Source organism: Thamnophis elegans, chromosome 2 (genome assembly GCF_009769535.1).
Source record: "Thamnophis elegans isolate rThaEle1 chromosome 2, rThaEle1.pri, whole genome shotgun sequence".
Classification (NCBI taxonomy): domain Eukaryota; kingdom Metazoa; phylum Chordata; class Lepidosauria; order Squamata; family Colubridae; genus Thamnophis; species Thamnophis elegans.
This window is the reverse complement of record NC_045542.1, coordinates 79,461,199-79,477,140: the sequence shown is the minus strand read 5'-3', so window position 1 is coordinate 79,477,140 and position 15,942 is coordinate 79,461,199. Positions and strand designations below refer to the sequence as shown.

At 42.0% G+C, this 15,942-nt stretch overlaps 1 protein-coding gene and 1 long non-coding RNA gene across 3 annotated transcripts in view; one reads left to right on the top strand and one right to left on the bottom strand.

The window, feature by feature from the left end:
* The window catches only part of DPYSL3 (dihydropyrimidinase like 3), a 73,083-nt gene extending 71,401 nt beyond the window's left edge, over positions 1-1,682 (bottom strand). Inside the window, exon 1 of the mRNA XM_032210215.1 lies at positions 975-1,682. Within this exon, the coding sequence (XP_032066106.1) occupies positions 975-1,331 (357 nt within the window). The 5' untranslated portion in view covers positions 1,332-1,682. The remainder of the gene's footprint in view (positions 1-974) is intronic.
* The window catches only part of LOC116503659, a 27,829-nt gene continuing 13,162 nt past the window's right edge, over positions 1,276-15,942 (top strand). For both annotated transcript variants that reach the window (XR_004254728.1, XR_004254727.1), the window contains exons 1-2: positions 1,276-1,363; positions 1,990-2,093. This is a non-coding gene — a long non-coding RNA (uncharacterized LOC116503659). The remainder of the gene's footprint in view (positions 1,364-1,989; positions 2,094-15,942) is intronic.

Sequence of the window (15,942 nt, the reverse complement as noted above, 5' to 3'; positions counted from 1 at the left end):
AAAACAACCCTGACTTTAACATAATCAAGCCTGGCCAAGTTTATGCTACTGTCTTCTGGCAGTTAGTTATTTGACCATTCTTGGAAACTCGGCATACAGCTTTTCAGTTAATCACTTGAAAAAAACGCTGACACACTTTGTTACAGGCTGACAGCAAGGGGGAAAAGAGCCTTCTTCTTCTCTTGAAAAGAAACAGAAGTTAAACAGAGCCTTTCTTCGGTTATTACTTCTGTCGGTTAACCCCAATCCTGCGGTAGTAAGCGAGAATAAGGAAGGAGGCGCAGCATAAGGCCGGCTAGTATTGAGTAACGGATTTATTCACAAGCCGATGGGGTGAATAATTAGACCGGGGTCACGTGACCCCCGTACCATTAAAGCCTGGGCCGCAGGAAATTTCACTGAAGGCGCTGCAGGAGGAAAACTCAACCCTGTACCGCAAGATTCCTGGAAAGGCTAAACTTTTATATAAAAGACGCCTCAGGGCGTACATAATTAAGTTACTATTAGGGTTTTTTTATGCGTCAAGAGGAAAGAATTGAACCTTGGAAAATACAGCGCCCTGCCCCTGCTTGTAACCGCCACTAAGCACGCATACAAACACCCCTTCGCCACCGCCACAACTTTGGGGCAGGCCCGGTAGAAGTGCGAGGCCAGATCTGACCCCGGGTTCTTCTTCTCTCTCCCCCCACCCCAAGCTTTTTTTGCAGCTCTTTAGGTGGACGCGTCGTCGTTGTCGTCGGAAAGATGCTTTTTGGGGCGGAGCGCGCCAATCTCTTCGCGCTCCCGTCTAGTGCACATCACCCCGGGGAGGGCGGGATTGACTCCCCGGCAAACGGCCTGAGCATCCCCGCGGGCATCCGGAGCAAGGCGGCGTCTCTTAACCCCCCACCCCCGCTTCCAAGGCCACCCACCCTCCTCCTCCATCCCTTGCTGAGACCTCCGGGGGAGGTTCCCCCCTCCGCCCCTTCTCTGACCTTGTAATCCTCGTGGCCGAGGTTTTGCAGCCGCTGTTTGCCTGAGGGGGGGAGGATTTCCACGCCGCCGGCCGGGGGCTCCTTCGGGGTTGCCTCCGCCTCCGATTGCTGCTGTTGCTGGGGTTCCTGGTTCCGAGATGGGGCGCGGCGGGCTCCGCGCTGCCCCACGTTGAGAGCCCCGAAGTCCAACGTCTTGCTCTCGAAGGCGCCCTCCACGCTGCAGAACATCCCGCCATACTTCTGGCGGGGCACTTGGTCGGCGGTGCCCGGGCGCGCCAGGTAGACGGGCAGATCTTCCTCCGCAGCCGCCGCGGGATCCGGCCGCTCCCGGCCTCTCCGCCCGCTGTGGGAAGCCATCGCTGAGGCCGGCAACCGCGGGAGTCACTGGGGTAAGTCAAGCCGGCGACTCCGTCTGCGAGGCAGAGAAAGAAGGGCGGGAGGGAGGGAGACTCCCCGGGCGCCGCTGGCTCGACTCAGGCGCGGAGTGACTGATGACTGAGAGAGAGAGAGAGAGAGAGAGAGAGAGAGAAGGAGCGCCTGCTGGGAGGAAGGGAGGGAGAGGGAGGCGGCGGCAGCGGTGGCCACGAGGACTTTTCACACCCGCGCCGGCGCTGGCCGCAGATTTGGCTGGGCAAAGCTGCGCTCACGCACGCACTGCGCTGGCCGAGCAGCGAGTCTCTTCCCTTCGAAATCCCGGGCGGGATAGGCTTGCTACTTTCGTTTTTCCGCCCCTAGCGGATTCCTGACGCCGCTGGAGAGGCCGACTCTCTATCCCATCGTCCCCAGGCCTCCTGGCAACCGTTCGCAGTCCCGCATGTTAGGAGGGTGCTTGCTTGGGCGGGGGAAGCAGCTTTTGGGGATAGTGGGGACAAAGTTCCACGTCAGAAGAGCATGGTCTTTTTGCTGCGTGTTTTACTTTGCTTTATAAACAGGAGAGGGGTCTGAAACGAGAAGTAAAATGGCCCTTTTTTTAAAAAAAGGAAAAACTTTTCTTGTATGCTTGAATATTTAACAGGAGCTGCCTTCCAAGAAGAAACATTATTTTCCCCGTCTTACCTGTGTGGTTGGGTCTTTGGTTCATTGGCATAATCTCCATTAAAAGGAGTATCAGGTAAAAAGGTAAAACAGCAAAGTTCATACCTAAAATTAAAGATTTCATCAAGTTGAATTTCTTTCCTTATGACGATGTAGGGAGATTGCTATGTTTCTTTGGCAGTCTATGAAAGTGATTTGCCATGGTCTTCATGATTTTTATTTCCCGCCTTCAATCATTATCTTCTGGACCACAAAGAAGGCCTTAGGTCAAACAAAAGAAGATGATCTCAAAGTCCCACATGTTTTTAACCCCCCCCTTTTTTTTTTACTAACACAGGATGGAATAAGTGAATCAAACCTGTCCCTACATCAGCAAATTTCATGAAAAAAAAAACTTTGGGTTATTAATTATGGTACTCATATGACATTCACATTGTGCTGGTTTCGAATCTAAAATGTAAATCATGATAATAAGTTATGTGGTTCATAATAAAGTATGTGGTTATGTGGTTCAAATAAAGTTTATTTATTTGTTTGTTTAATTGCTAAATGTATATAATTGCCAATCTCATCTAGGTGAATTTGGGCATTGTACACTGTTAAAAAAGAACAGTGCAATATAACAACCATAACAAAAAACTTTGCAAACATTAAAAGTATTAAAACCACAAAACATAATTTATGGATGAGTGCAATCAGTTTCTTTAATAATATAACCAACTTAACAGATTCCATATCCACATTACTAGATCCCTAGGCCAGGTGGCATAGCCCTATTAACAGCAATTCAAATGAAATCTCTACTAGTATGTCCAAAATGATTAACATTTTAAGGTACAGTCATTCCTAATTGAAAAATGTTAATATTAACACTAATCATAAGTTAGTAGATTCACATTCAAATTAGCATAACCTAAAAAAATGTAGATTCTTCTAGAGCAGGGGTTCCCAAACTCCTGCTCGTCATCAACACCTTCATGAAGTTTCAGATCACTCACCGACCTTCCCCGAACATTTATTATATGTTATAATTTAATACTGTTTTAACTAATAGCATTAAGAATCATAATATTAGCATCCCCAATGGCAGTCCTACCAAGTCTTGTGGATTGATATTGACTACTTTGTGGGAGCTTGTTCTAAAGTAGGGGTGTCAAGGCTCGCGGACAGATTCGGCCCATAAGGTACTTAGATGTGACCCTCAGGGCCAGCCTGGAAACAGCGAAGGACCAGCCAGCGGCACCTCTGCCAGTGAAAACAGAGCTAGAGAGGGCCATGTATGGCCCCAAATTCTGCTTTCGCTGGCAGAGGGTTGCAGGAGGCCATTGCAGTTGAAAACGGAGCTCAGGCTGGCAGAGCGTTTGGGCCACTCAACACCCCCCCCCATGAGTGATGAGGTGGCCATGTTCCCCCTGGCCACACCTACTCCAGCCCCCCCAATGTCAAACCGAACCCTGATGTGGCTCTCAATGAAATTGATTTTGACACCCCTGTTCTAAAACCCAGCAGCAGTTCACTTTCAATTCTAAAAAGATGATTTGAAGTGCACAGAAAGGTAATTGCACCACAGGTTTGCCCTTGTTTAAAGCAATTGTATTTTTCTAATGATTGCAGAGTTGCCACATGATCCTAGGAAACTGTGGTTGCTTTAAAGAGTGGCACACTGATACTGCATTCAAACTCACATATTGGAAAGAATCTTTAGGGCCTGAAATCCGTAGCATAGCAGAGCCCTAGACTGTTCTTTATAGAGTAAGTAACTTTCTATAATTTAAAAGCCACTGCTTGGCAGATTCCCATGAAACACGCTGATGCATAATTTAGAACTGCCATATAGAAATGTGATTACAGAATATGCAATAACAGCAAGATACTAAGCTGGAGCTAATACGTTAGGATGTTGCTTTTTGCACAATTTTCCTATTTGAAAATGAGGTAAGCAGACTTTGTTGTGAGCTAAATATGTAATAAAATGGAATGTAGTAGCACACTATATATTCTAAGTATGTAAACAAATTAGGACAATTCAGAACAAAATAATCCATTTAATAATTTTTTTCAAGTCAATGGAAGCGCATGTGCTTCAATTTCCATTGTCTGTTTCAATCATGCTCAACATAGTTAGAATAATATTTTATTTTGTGGCCTACATTTCAAAGATGATCCATATACTCAAAGAGTGTTTGAAGTTTTGAAAATATGTACATAATCTTGCCATATGTTGTTAAAAAGACATATTTCATCCACAGAATTCTTTCCTCTTAGCAAAGATTACTGTCAACTTTGGAGAAATTGCTGAGGGAAAGTAGCTTCAAGGGAAAATATATTTTGAGGCTGGATATAGCAGTTTTCCTAATTTAAAATTGTGTTCACTGTTTTATAGAAATTGAAAGCAGTTTTGACATGAGTTGCACTATTAGAAGGCTTCCTATGTGCTTAATGCTAACCTTCCCCCCTCCCCAAAATCAATATGTTTGGAAATCATGGAAAAGGCTAGGTAGAAAAAGTATCTGAGGGCCAAACCATGTTTAGCCATGTTTTTAGTCTGTATTATTTCTTTTCTGTCTTCTGCCCCATATTTTTATAAACATAATATAAGCCATTTTAATAGGAACATCCTGAGGGGGGTAGGTGCATAGCCTTTGGAACTGGCTCAGTATTTTACAGCTGATTTTTGAAAGGGAAGGGGAGAGGGAAAATTTAGATTGATTTATAATGCTTTGGGGAAGTAGAAAGAGTTCTTTAGTAAATTAATTCCATGAAGGAGGATGGAAATGAAACCAATGATTTGCAAAGCTGTGAAGAGGTTAGAAAATGAAGGAAAGACCTGTCTCTGAATTTAAAGAAAAGTGACCTATTTGGACTGTAACTCATATAATATACTATCTCCAGGAAAGATCTTTCAATGGTTTCCTAGCCAAACTAGGCACACACATCACATTTTTAGAAAAGCTATGAGCTATGTCATGTGGACAGTATGCAAATGTCACAATGAAATACTACTTAATACATGCAAAACATGCTTCTACCAGATAAAGGCACCATGGTTTTCAGATGTAACATTTTATATATATTCAAAAACTGGGTTTTAATTGTGTCTATTTCCTGGCAGACATGGGAAGAGGAATAGGAAGGTTACAAAAGCATGCTTTTGTTCACCTTTTTCTTTTCCCCTATGTAGTACCAGTCTGCAGTCTATTCTTCAGTCTCTAACAGCTAAAGATATATAATATAATCTTCAATAGAAAAAATGGCCCTCTTACTGCACCTGATGTTATCAACTTTATTTATTTGTTGGATTGATATCCTGCCTTTCTTTCAGGCACTCAAGTGGCATGCCTATTGTTCCTTTATCCATTTCCCTCATCCTCTAACATGTAACCTAAAAAAAGTGACTAGCTTAAAATCATCCAATGTCTGTAGCTGAGGGTGATCTTAGGCCTATGTCAGTCCAAAATCTCAGCCATATCTTATGTGACTGAACATTTAAATACAATAAGTATCTAAAATCTGTCTATAATTTTATCAGAAATATAGCTAATAGTTACAGTAAGGGGTAATATATTCATATTGTTAGAAATTCTGTAGTTATGTTAACATCTTTCCTATTTAAGTTCTTTTTATGTGAATGTAAATTTTCACTGCTGCTGCTTTGATTATTAATCAGACACCAAATGCATGCCAAAAGTGCAGTCATCATTGTTCACTAATAATGGTATATGATTTACTAAAGTAAAGTCACTCTCTAATTTGTGACTAAATTCTTAACCATGGATGCTGATAGATAAGAGCAGGATAAGGTTTCAGTAGGTAGGGCAGGGTAAGGTTTCAGACATATTTGAATTTAACAGATACTTGGATTGGACAGGCTTGCCCTTCACTGAATGGTCAATTCAACTCAGGTTTTGCTGTCCAGTTCTGTGAATTTTTGACTTGCACTTTTATGGAGTCTTCATATATGCCAACCAAAAGCTTCCCCATCAATAAATTCAGCAATAAAACACTCTTAGATTCCTAGACCAACTACTCAATCTCTGACTCTTACCAGTTTATTGATTATGTATGAACATCTGCTTACTTGGCTCCATGACATAACAGAATAGTCCATATCAGCTGCTAATGCCATTTTTATTCATTAGACAGTGCCCATATGCAGTAGCTTGCCTGTTTTTTCTTTTCAATTCCACTTAAATGTCTGACTCATTTTTGTGAGTGAATCCTAGCTGCAAAAGAGATGACCAAACCCATAGTGAATTTTGGGTTTTAAAAAAAATAGTTATTGGGGGAGTGCTGAAGAAAGCTCACTGCAATAAAAGACTGCCTACCACCTTGAAGGTATGAACACATACTCATTAATTTATGTGACTAAATAAATCATAGTTTTGAATGTTTTTCATTTTTAACTATAGATTCCTTGCCAGCCAACTTCTACTTTTTTGAGTTTTTCAACTTCATTTTTAAAAAACGCTTACACTAGCAAAAGTTAACATTAGCCTGAAGCATTTACTTTCTGAAAGTAGTAATTTTAGTCTATCCTGTCATTGGGACCATTATACTCCCTTTCAATAATAAATCCTGAATATATGCTTCAGGGAGAGTTGGAAGACAAACTCGGCATTCTTACTTTTTGCAGAACACTCAAGAGATGTTAAAAGAGAGTGTCATGCACTACTTCAGTTTTGACTGGGTCCTCTTAGCATAAAGAGCGTGATTTTTCTGTTGCTCAGCCTTATCTGCTGATCAAGTACACACTTCTACAGACCAAAAGAAGGTATCATTATACAGGATATGGAGTGGAATTAAGTAGTGAATATTCCATATGGAATATGGAGTGGAATTAAGCAGTTAATATCCAGAACTAGCCATGATAAAGAAGACAAAAGATCAGCATTTTAATTGAACAGACTTGCTGAAGTTCCTGATAGCATTGCTTCAACGCTACATTATTTATTTACACTGCTGAGTAATGATAAATCTCCAGTTGAGTGTATAATAATTATTCCTGGCATAGTAATAACATCCAACTATATTACTCAATAGTGTATGATTCAATTGAGAGAAGCAAATATTTTTCAAAATTAGCCTCATTGTCAAATGGCTGAAAATTTGAGGTTGTTCTAGAATAATGCAGGAATGTAAAACGGAGAGGCTAATAATTAACCAACTAAATCAAAATGGTGCAGTCCTAACATTCCCAGATTAATTAGAAGTTTTAATAGAAATAATTAATAAATTATTACATTTAAAATGGATTAAGCTTATAAATAGTGATATTGAAAATGGAAATGAAAGTGTTAGTAATGTAAAATAATGATGACAATAGGCAGATGTATCAATATACATCATATATTGATCTTGTGCAAGAAAAGTTCCCAAAATTATTATAAACAGTGAGGTAATAGTCACCAAACCAATTCACTGAAAGACCCATAATAATTTTCATGTTCCAGTAATTTAAAAATTGGTAGAAACAAGAGTTGAAAAAGTAGTTGAAAACGAGCAGGTTACAATATTGTGGGATTTCTGCATATAAACTAATAAAAGACTTGGTTCATAAAATACAAAATGTAACTGTGGTTGAAAAGAAGAAAGTGAATAATCGATGTGACAATAGCAGAAGGTAGTAGAATAAAGAACAAAGAATTGGAGAAGATCACAAAGTACCAAAATCTGAAATTGAAAGATTATGGCATAATCTAGCCATGGAAGTCTCTGTGGTTGTTAGAGTGCAGGGTGCCATACCAAAAGATCTTGGAGGGCACTTAGAAAATATTATTGATAACATTTCTATCTGTTAATTATGAAAGATACTACTGCTTGGATCCATACATACAGTATGCCAATACATTATTGAATTGAATTGAATTGATTTTATTTGTAGGCCGCCCTTTTCCCTGAGGGGACTCAGGGCGGCTCACAGAAAACCAGGAAGGGGGGAATACAGCACTAAGACGACAACACATAATAAAATAATAAGCAACATGCATACAACATTCGGGCGGGGTAATGGTCCTTATCCCCAGGCCTGACGGGTGAGCCAGTTCTTCAAGGCCGTGCGGAAGGCCTGGACGGTGGAGAGGGTACGAATCTCTACGGGGAGCTCGTTCCAAAGGGTCGGGGCCGCTGCTGAGAAGGCTCTCCTCCTTGTGGTTGCCAGCCGACATTGGCTGGCCGATGGAATGCGGAGGAGGCCTAACCTATGAGATCTTATAGGTCGCAGGGAGGTAATTGGCAGAAGGCGGTCTCTCAAGTATCCAGATCCACTGCCATGTAGGGCTTTATGGGTGATCAATAGCACCTTGAAGCGCATCCGGAGATCGACAGGTAGCCAGCGCAGCTCGCGGAGGATAGGTGTAATGCGGGTGAATCGGGGTGCACCCGCGATCACTCGCGCGGCTGCGTTCTGCACTAGCTGAAGTCGCCGGATGCTCCTCAAGGGCAGCCCCATGTAGAGCACGTTGCAGTATTCCAGCCTAGAAATCACGAGGGCCCGAGTGACTGTTGTGAGAGCCTCCCGGTTCAGGTAGGGTCGCAACTGGCGCACCAGGCGTACCTGGGCGAATGCCCCCCTGGTCACAGCCGCTATATGATGGTCGAATGACAGCTGTGAGTCCAGGAGGACTCCCAAGTTGCGAACCCTCTCTGAGGGGTGTAAAATTTGACCCCCCAGCCTGAGTGTTGGATTAATGGCCAAATTTTTGGGAGGAAAACACAACAGCCACTCGGTCTTTTCTGGGTTGAGCACAAGCTTGTTAATCCTCATCCAGTCCATGACGGCTTCAAGCCCCCGGTCCATTACGTCAACCGCTTCATTGATTTGGCACGGGGCGGACAGATACAATTGAGTATCGTCCGCGTATTGATGGTATCTAATCCCGTGCCTACGGATGATCTCTCCCAGCGGTTTCATGTAAATGTTAAATAGTAGGGGGGATAAGACCGAACCCTGCGGCACCCCATATTTCAGGGGCCTTGGGGACGATCTCTGCCCTCCCACTAACACCGACTGCGACCTGTCCGAGAGGTAGGAGGAGAACCACCGTAACACGGTGCCTCCCACTCCCACCTCCCGCAGTCTTCGCAGAAGGATACCATGGTCGATGGTATCGAAAGCCGCTGAAAGGTCAAGGAGGACCAGGATGGAGGGGTGCCCTTCATCTCTGGCTCTCCAAAGATCATCCATCAATGCGACCAAGGCGGTTTCAGTGCTGTAACCGGGTCTGAAGCCTGACTGGAAGGGGTCTAGGTAGTCTGCTTCCTCCAAGGACCGTTGGAGCTGGAAGGCCACCACCTTCTCAACAACCTTCCCCAAAAAGGGGAGGTTGGAGACCGGGCGGTAGTTGTTAAGGACAGCTGGATCTAGGGATGGCTTCTTCAGGAGGGGTCTCACCACCGCCGCCTTCAGTGCGGCGGGGAAGTTCCCCTCCCGAAGAGAGGCGGTTACAACCGCCTGGATCCAGCCTCGTGTCACCTCACTGCAGTTAGAAACCAGCCATGAGGGACACGGATCCAGGGCACAGGTGGAGGAACTCACAGCTCTCATGGCCTTGTCCACATCCCCGGGGGTAACCTCCTGAAACTCAACCCAGAGCTGTTGAACTTGGTCCCCCTGGGTCTCGGCTGGAACTGCGGGTGTGGAGTCCAAGTCCGTCCGAAACCGAGCAATTTTGTCCGCTAAGAATTGGGCATATTCTTCAGCTCTGCCCTGCAAGGGTTCCCCCGCCTCCCTTTTGTTCAATAGGGAGCGGGTTATCCTAAACAGGGCGGCTGGGCGGGACTCAGCGGATGCGACCAGGGAGGCTATGTGTGATCTTTTAGCTGCCCTAAGTGCCCTAGTATATTCCCTGGTGCAGGTGGTTACCATTGCTCGGTTCGATGCGGACTTGTCGGACCTCCAACGGTGCTCTAGGCATCTCCTCCGGCGCTTCATCTCCCGGAGTTCCTCGGTGAACCAAGGGGGTCTCCGGGATCCGCCGCCTCGGAGGGGCCGCAGTGGCGCAATCCGGTCGAGGGCCTCTGACGCTGCCGAGTGCCACGCAGCAGCCAGGGTTTCTGCCGGACTGTGGGCGAAAGTATCAGGAATAACCCCAAGCTCTGTCTGGAACCTTACTGGCTCCATAAGACGCCTGGGGCGGAACCACCTGGTCGGTTCCTCCTCCCTACAGTGGGGGTTTGGCCTCCGGAAGTCGAGCCTCAGTAGGTAATGGTCTGACCACGACAGGGGTATGGTGTCACTCCCCCTCAGACCAAGATCACACATCCACTGCTCCGAGAGAAATACGAGGTCAAGCGTGTGTCCCGCTGAATGGGTTGGGCCTCGGATTACTTGAGTCAAGCCCATGGCTGTCATGGAAGCCATGAACTCCGGCGCCCCATCAGAGTTTTCACCGAGCGACGGCAAATTAAAGTCCCCCAGGACCATCAACCTAGGGAACTCAATTGCCAGCTCGGCTACTGACTCGAGGAGCGAGGGGAGGGCTGCTGCAACGCTGTTGGGAGGCAGGTACGTTAGCAGCAAACCCACTTGACCCTTGAGGTCCAACTTTAACAGCAAAGACTCACACCCGACAATCTCCGGAGCAGGGACCCTACGAGGAACTAGCGACTCCCGGATAACAACGGCCACACCCCCACCCCTTCCCTGGGCTCTCGGCTGATGTAGCACCTGAAATCCTTCTGGGCACAGTTCTACAAGGGGGACTCCTCCCTCTGGGCCCAGCCAGGTCTCAGTAATACATGCCATTATGACACCCTAGATACCTGGCAGCTGTAATTTCATATTTTTGTGTAAATAATACTCGTAATACATTATAAAAGGATATATACAGTATATCATTTTTCTCCCCTGTAGGGTTAATATTTACAACAGAAAATGCAACTGTATTTACTTAGTGAAATACATAGCATTGCTCCAGTGGTGGGTTTCAAAAATTGTTGGAACCTACTCTGTGGGTGTGGCTTCCTTTGTGGGAGTGGCTTGCCACCATGTGACCAGATGGGAGTGGCCTGCCGCCCATGTGACCGGATATGAAATTATGAATTAGTACTTAAGTCGGTCCAAGTAGCTATTCAGAAACTCTGGCATTGAAGCATGCAAGTCTTAAAACTGTCAAGTTACAAGATCCTTGCCAGTGGTGGGTTTCAAAAATTTTTGGAACCTCTTCTGTAGGTGTAGCCTGCTTTCTGGGTCCACTGGTGGAACCTCTTTTAACCGGTTCGGTAGATTTGACGAACCGGTTCTACCGAATAGGTGCGAACTGGTAGGAACCCACCTCTGCATTGCTCTCAATTCACATAGCACATAAAACCCATCTGTAACATACATATCTGAAGTAACAATGACTTGAAAGAAACCAACAACAAAATAGTCCTATATGGATATAATGGAAAGGTTGGCATGGACTTGAAAATCATATGGTCCAACCTCACAGCTTCATTTCTTGTTCTTCAAGTCCCTTTGGCTTCTTGGGCATGCTTCAGCTACTTAAAAGACTGCTTAACTGTTGTGCTTGGTATTGTATACTGTATTCTAGATGCCCAACTAATTAAGAAAGATGGCTTCCCTTCATCTTGACATAACAGTTCTGTTAATACAACCTAGGATTGACATGCTTTTTTTGGAGCTCAATATTGGTGTATATCCAAGCAATGATCCAACAAGAAGCCAGACTTTTCCAGATGTACTGCTGCCCAATATACAAACCGAGGGGGTGTTGTCCATTCCCGCCCCCCACCAGCATATACTCCTGCCTTTAATTTTTTTCCCCCCTTACAGATCTGTTTATACTGAGATAGGATATATCATGGTATCTACTGTAGCTCGGTATTGTTTAAATCACCTGGCAGTGATTTTCAGAGTTTCAGGCAGAAACAACTCCCCTCATTTTTATGTTAATATTTACTGAATAAAGTTGTGGATAATCATTTGCAGTTCTGCAAATCACAGAAATTAAGTTACTAGGGTAATTACAATGTCCACTACCTTAATTGTAGACTACCTCCTTGCCAAGGTAGGATAAATGCCACAAAATATTGTTTAGTTTAATTTCATTATCTTTCCCAAACATTTGGTTGCATGACTCATTCAAACATGTGCTGTCAAACACCTTTTTATTTTTAGTATGCCTCTTTTTCCAAGCTCTCCATGGAAAGAAAACTATATGATAAGAATTAAATGAACAATGGGAGGAAGTGGAAACACTGCAATTATCAGCCTTCACTTATTAAGCTTTCCTAACAACTGATGCATCTAATGGACTCCAGTCTTCTGCAACATTAAGCAATTAGAAAAGACTATATATCTCTCCCTCCCCCCCCCCTCTCTCTGAAATACTTACAAAAATCTCTCTCCCTCCCCCCCCCCCCTCTCACTCTGAAATACTTGCAAAAATGCTTGCTCGGTCCTGTTAGTTACCAATTTCATCAAAAGCCTTCAGTGCTAGTAATACTAAATAAGTTTTTTTTCAACCAAGTTTGTGATTAAGTGAAATCAAGCTTTATTTAATTGATTGCTATTTCAGTTTTCAGCTTATCCTTAGTTTTTTTTCTCTTCTCCTTTTATTTCATTAATGTACACATTAGATGATGTACATGAATAAAATACTTTATATTTCATCTAACTTATATAATATGGAAAATCCAATTTAGTGTATTGATTAAGGCATTAGGCTAAAAGCTACAGTAGAAGACTATGATTTCTAGTCCCACCTAAAAGTGGAAATCACTCTTGGAACTTGTAGACTATTAAGTCGACATTATTAATTTTGAAATTAATTTATTCCATTGTATAATGGAATATTATAATTATATGTAATTCTTGCTATGAATATCAAGCAATACACTGCCAATAAAGACCAGCTACTTATACAGTGCTGGTATGTATCATTTACTTCAAAATATGATAGGTTAGTTAGCCCTGTAATATTTGGGAGTCCTGCTTCACATTCTACAGCCCTAGACTTTGCCCTGAAATTTTTCAGCACTGCTTGTTTATTTTGTTTGTTCATTTTATGCTTACAGCTGTCTCCTAAGATGTTTTGCAGAAGAGATTTTCTTTTCTGAGCAAAGATTGAGTTTTGACCTTATTCCAATATCTTGACCACTATATTCTTTCACCATGCTACATTCCTTTACAATTCTGTAAAATGATACCTGTTTTATAGTTTTCATCAGCCTTGGAAACTAAGATCTTTAGATTTTAGTTCTCAGAGTTCTTTGCTGCCTGAAGAATTCTGGGAGTTGAAGTCCACATGTCTTAAAGTTGCCAAAATTGAGAAATACTAATATAAATTGTTTAAATAAATAAATGAATAAAGCATTTCTCCATCCTTGAGTAGAAATGAGCCAAAACTAAAATCCTTTCCCTTCGCCTTCTCTTTTACAGAAGGCATTGAAAAAAACAATTGTCTGCACATAGCTTATTCCTCTCAAACCAAGGAAATAAAGTCCTCAGGGAATAAGTCTTTTTTCCCTGCAACTATATTGATGAGAAATGAGATTAAAATGGCTTTCTGGTAGACTTGGAAACCACATGTTTCTGTAATTATACACAAAATGTTTATAATGCGGGACTAACTAAATTTGCAAAACTGATACATAGTTAATTGCCCAGATAATCCATTGAAAATGCAATAAAGGAAACCACAACAGGAAAGATATTTCAATTACATTTGTCTTCCAAAATATAATTCTGGTAAAAGTGAAGCTCTCTATATGATTCTTAATAAAGATAAATGTTGAAAATAATAGATGAAAGTAAGCAGGTTCCCTTGATATTGCTGCATGCTTGTGATGCTGCAGCTTATTGTTTAAAGTAGTCTGAAAACACTCAAAAATTATTTTAGAGCGAGATTTTTTAAGTATCAGAAATTCATTTTTCCAAGAGGATGTTATTCTGAAAATTTAGTTGCTCCTCCTATTTTCACCAAAAGGCAGGATTGTATTAATCCTTAGATCAGGACACAAAATGCCCTGGCCATTTTCCTGCCTAAGTTCCCTGGATATTGCTTTATGGAATCCCTTCATTTCTCTCTCTTTCTTTACATCACTGCCGGTAGTTCTATTCCTCTGTATCACAGTATAGATGAATATGATTTCATTAGGATTGCCATGAGTAGATGCTTTTTGAGAACTTTACACAGCATTAAAAAACTGATGAGCTTTCTTGCACCTCCAAGAAATCTAAGACCTAAAATTCCATTAAAGATAATGACACTAGATGTGTTCGGTAAATTCTCCGTTGGGAGAGTGAGTGCTTTCAGAGAAGCGTTGTGAAAGTTGTGTTTGAGAACACAGAAACCAGCATACAGAGACACTGCAGTTTAAATAGGCTTTTACTTTCGTGGAAATAAAGGTATCAGAGTCCATCAAAGAGTCCAAGTCATACACAATTAAGACAGTCAGTCATCAACGTCTTTCAGTTAAGGGATAATCCAAATAATATAGTCCAGTATCATATAATCAGTTCAGTACTCAAAGTTTGCTAGCAGTTGCAAAACTTACAATAGCTCAGAGCACTTTCTAACAGCTAGCTTCCCAAAAACTCAGATCAGCGCAGCATCTAACAGAGAGCTAACAGTCATTCTGGCTCCCTCTTATGGACGATTGAGGAAAACAGCAACCAATCACATTTTACAGTATGATTTAAAGAAACAGGTACAACATTGTTACATGATTTATATATTGCCAACCCAACCGTTAGATTATATTCCTAACAAGATGCATTGAACAACTGCATTGATTCACTTAACAATGGTGGCAAAAGTCATAAAATTGGACACAACTCACTTGACAAGTTCCTTTCTTAGTGACAGAAATTCTGATTCCAATTATGGCCATAAGTATAGGATTACATGCAATTCTTAGATTCGGTCAACAACAACACACTACACTTGTCTATATTACAGCCAGTTACTTGTTTCTTGCTAATATTATTTGCATGGCTGTTTTTAACCCTCACATATCATGTGACTATAACTGCTCCATGATTGAAGCAACATACAAGCTGATCAATAATTAAAAGGCCAAAGTTGGACAAAATTTTAGTCACAACTCTGAATACAACCTAGCCTGCACACTACAGAATTGTTCCTACCACAGTTTCTTTTGAGCAACTTTGAAGTTGTCCAGACTGCTGTGGTAAAACAGAAGTGGAAGAAATGATAGGCGGTCTTTTTGAAAAATTATAGGCTGTGTTTTCAAAGGAAAAAGGCAGGCAAAGTCTACACAAGGGAACTCTGTAGATCCTGATTTCTAGGGGAAAAATCTGGATATCTTGCAAGATCCCTCAAACTTGGATATCTTGCAGGAGTTATGGATTAAATGCTGTGGCAATGGAAGATAAATGACAGCTCTCTTGGATTTTCTCAAAGTTCATGCATCTTTCTCAATCAGGACAGATCTTGTATTCATTAAGTCTGGAAGAGCAGGAAATAGCTGAACAGTGACAGATATAATCAGTAAAAATGTTTAGCCTTGAGAGTACATCCGAGTTTAGTCACTGCACAAATATCTACTGTATCCTGTAGATATAAATATAAAATGGTAATTTATAACATATATGTCCTAAACCTACCTTGCCCTTCTTCCCTTATTGAGGGGAAACATGCTCATTTTTTAGAAATGTTTTTATAACTTATATTATTATTTATCTGATAATAGAAAACAGTTTCTAGCAAAATTACCTCTACTAACAATTAGATGACTTCATTGTATCCAAGAACATAAGAGTATAAATTATTATGGTAGTATTGGATATATGTAATCTTTGTTGTTAGTGTATATCCTAGGCAACTAGTTCAGTTTCCAAACAATTTAAATTTTACATGCTATTGCAGAACTATATATAGTCCTTAATTTACAACAGTTCATTTAGTGACCAAAGTTACAATGGCACTGAAAAATGTGGCTTATGACCATTTTTCACAGTTACAAC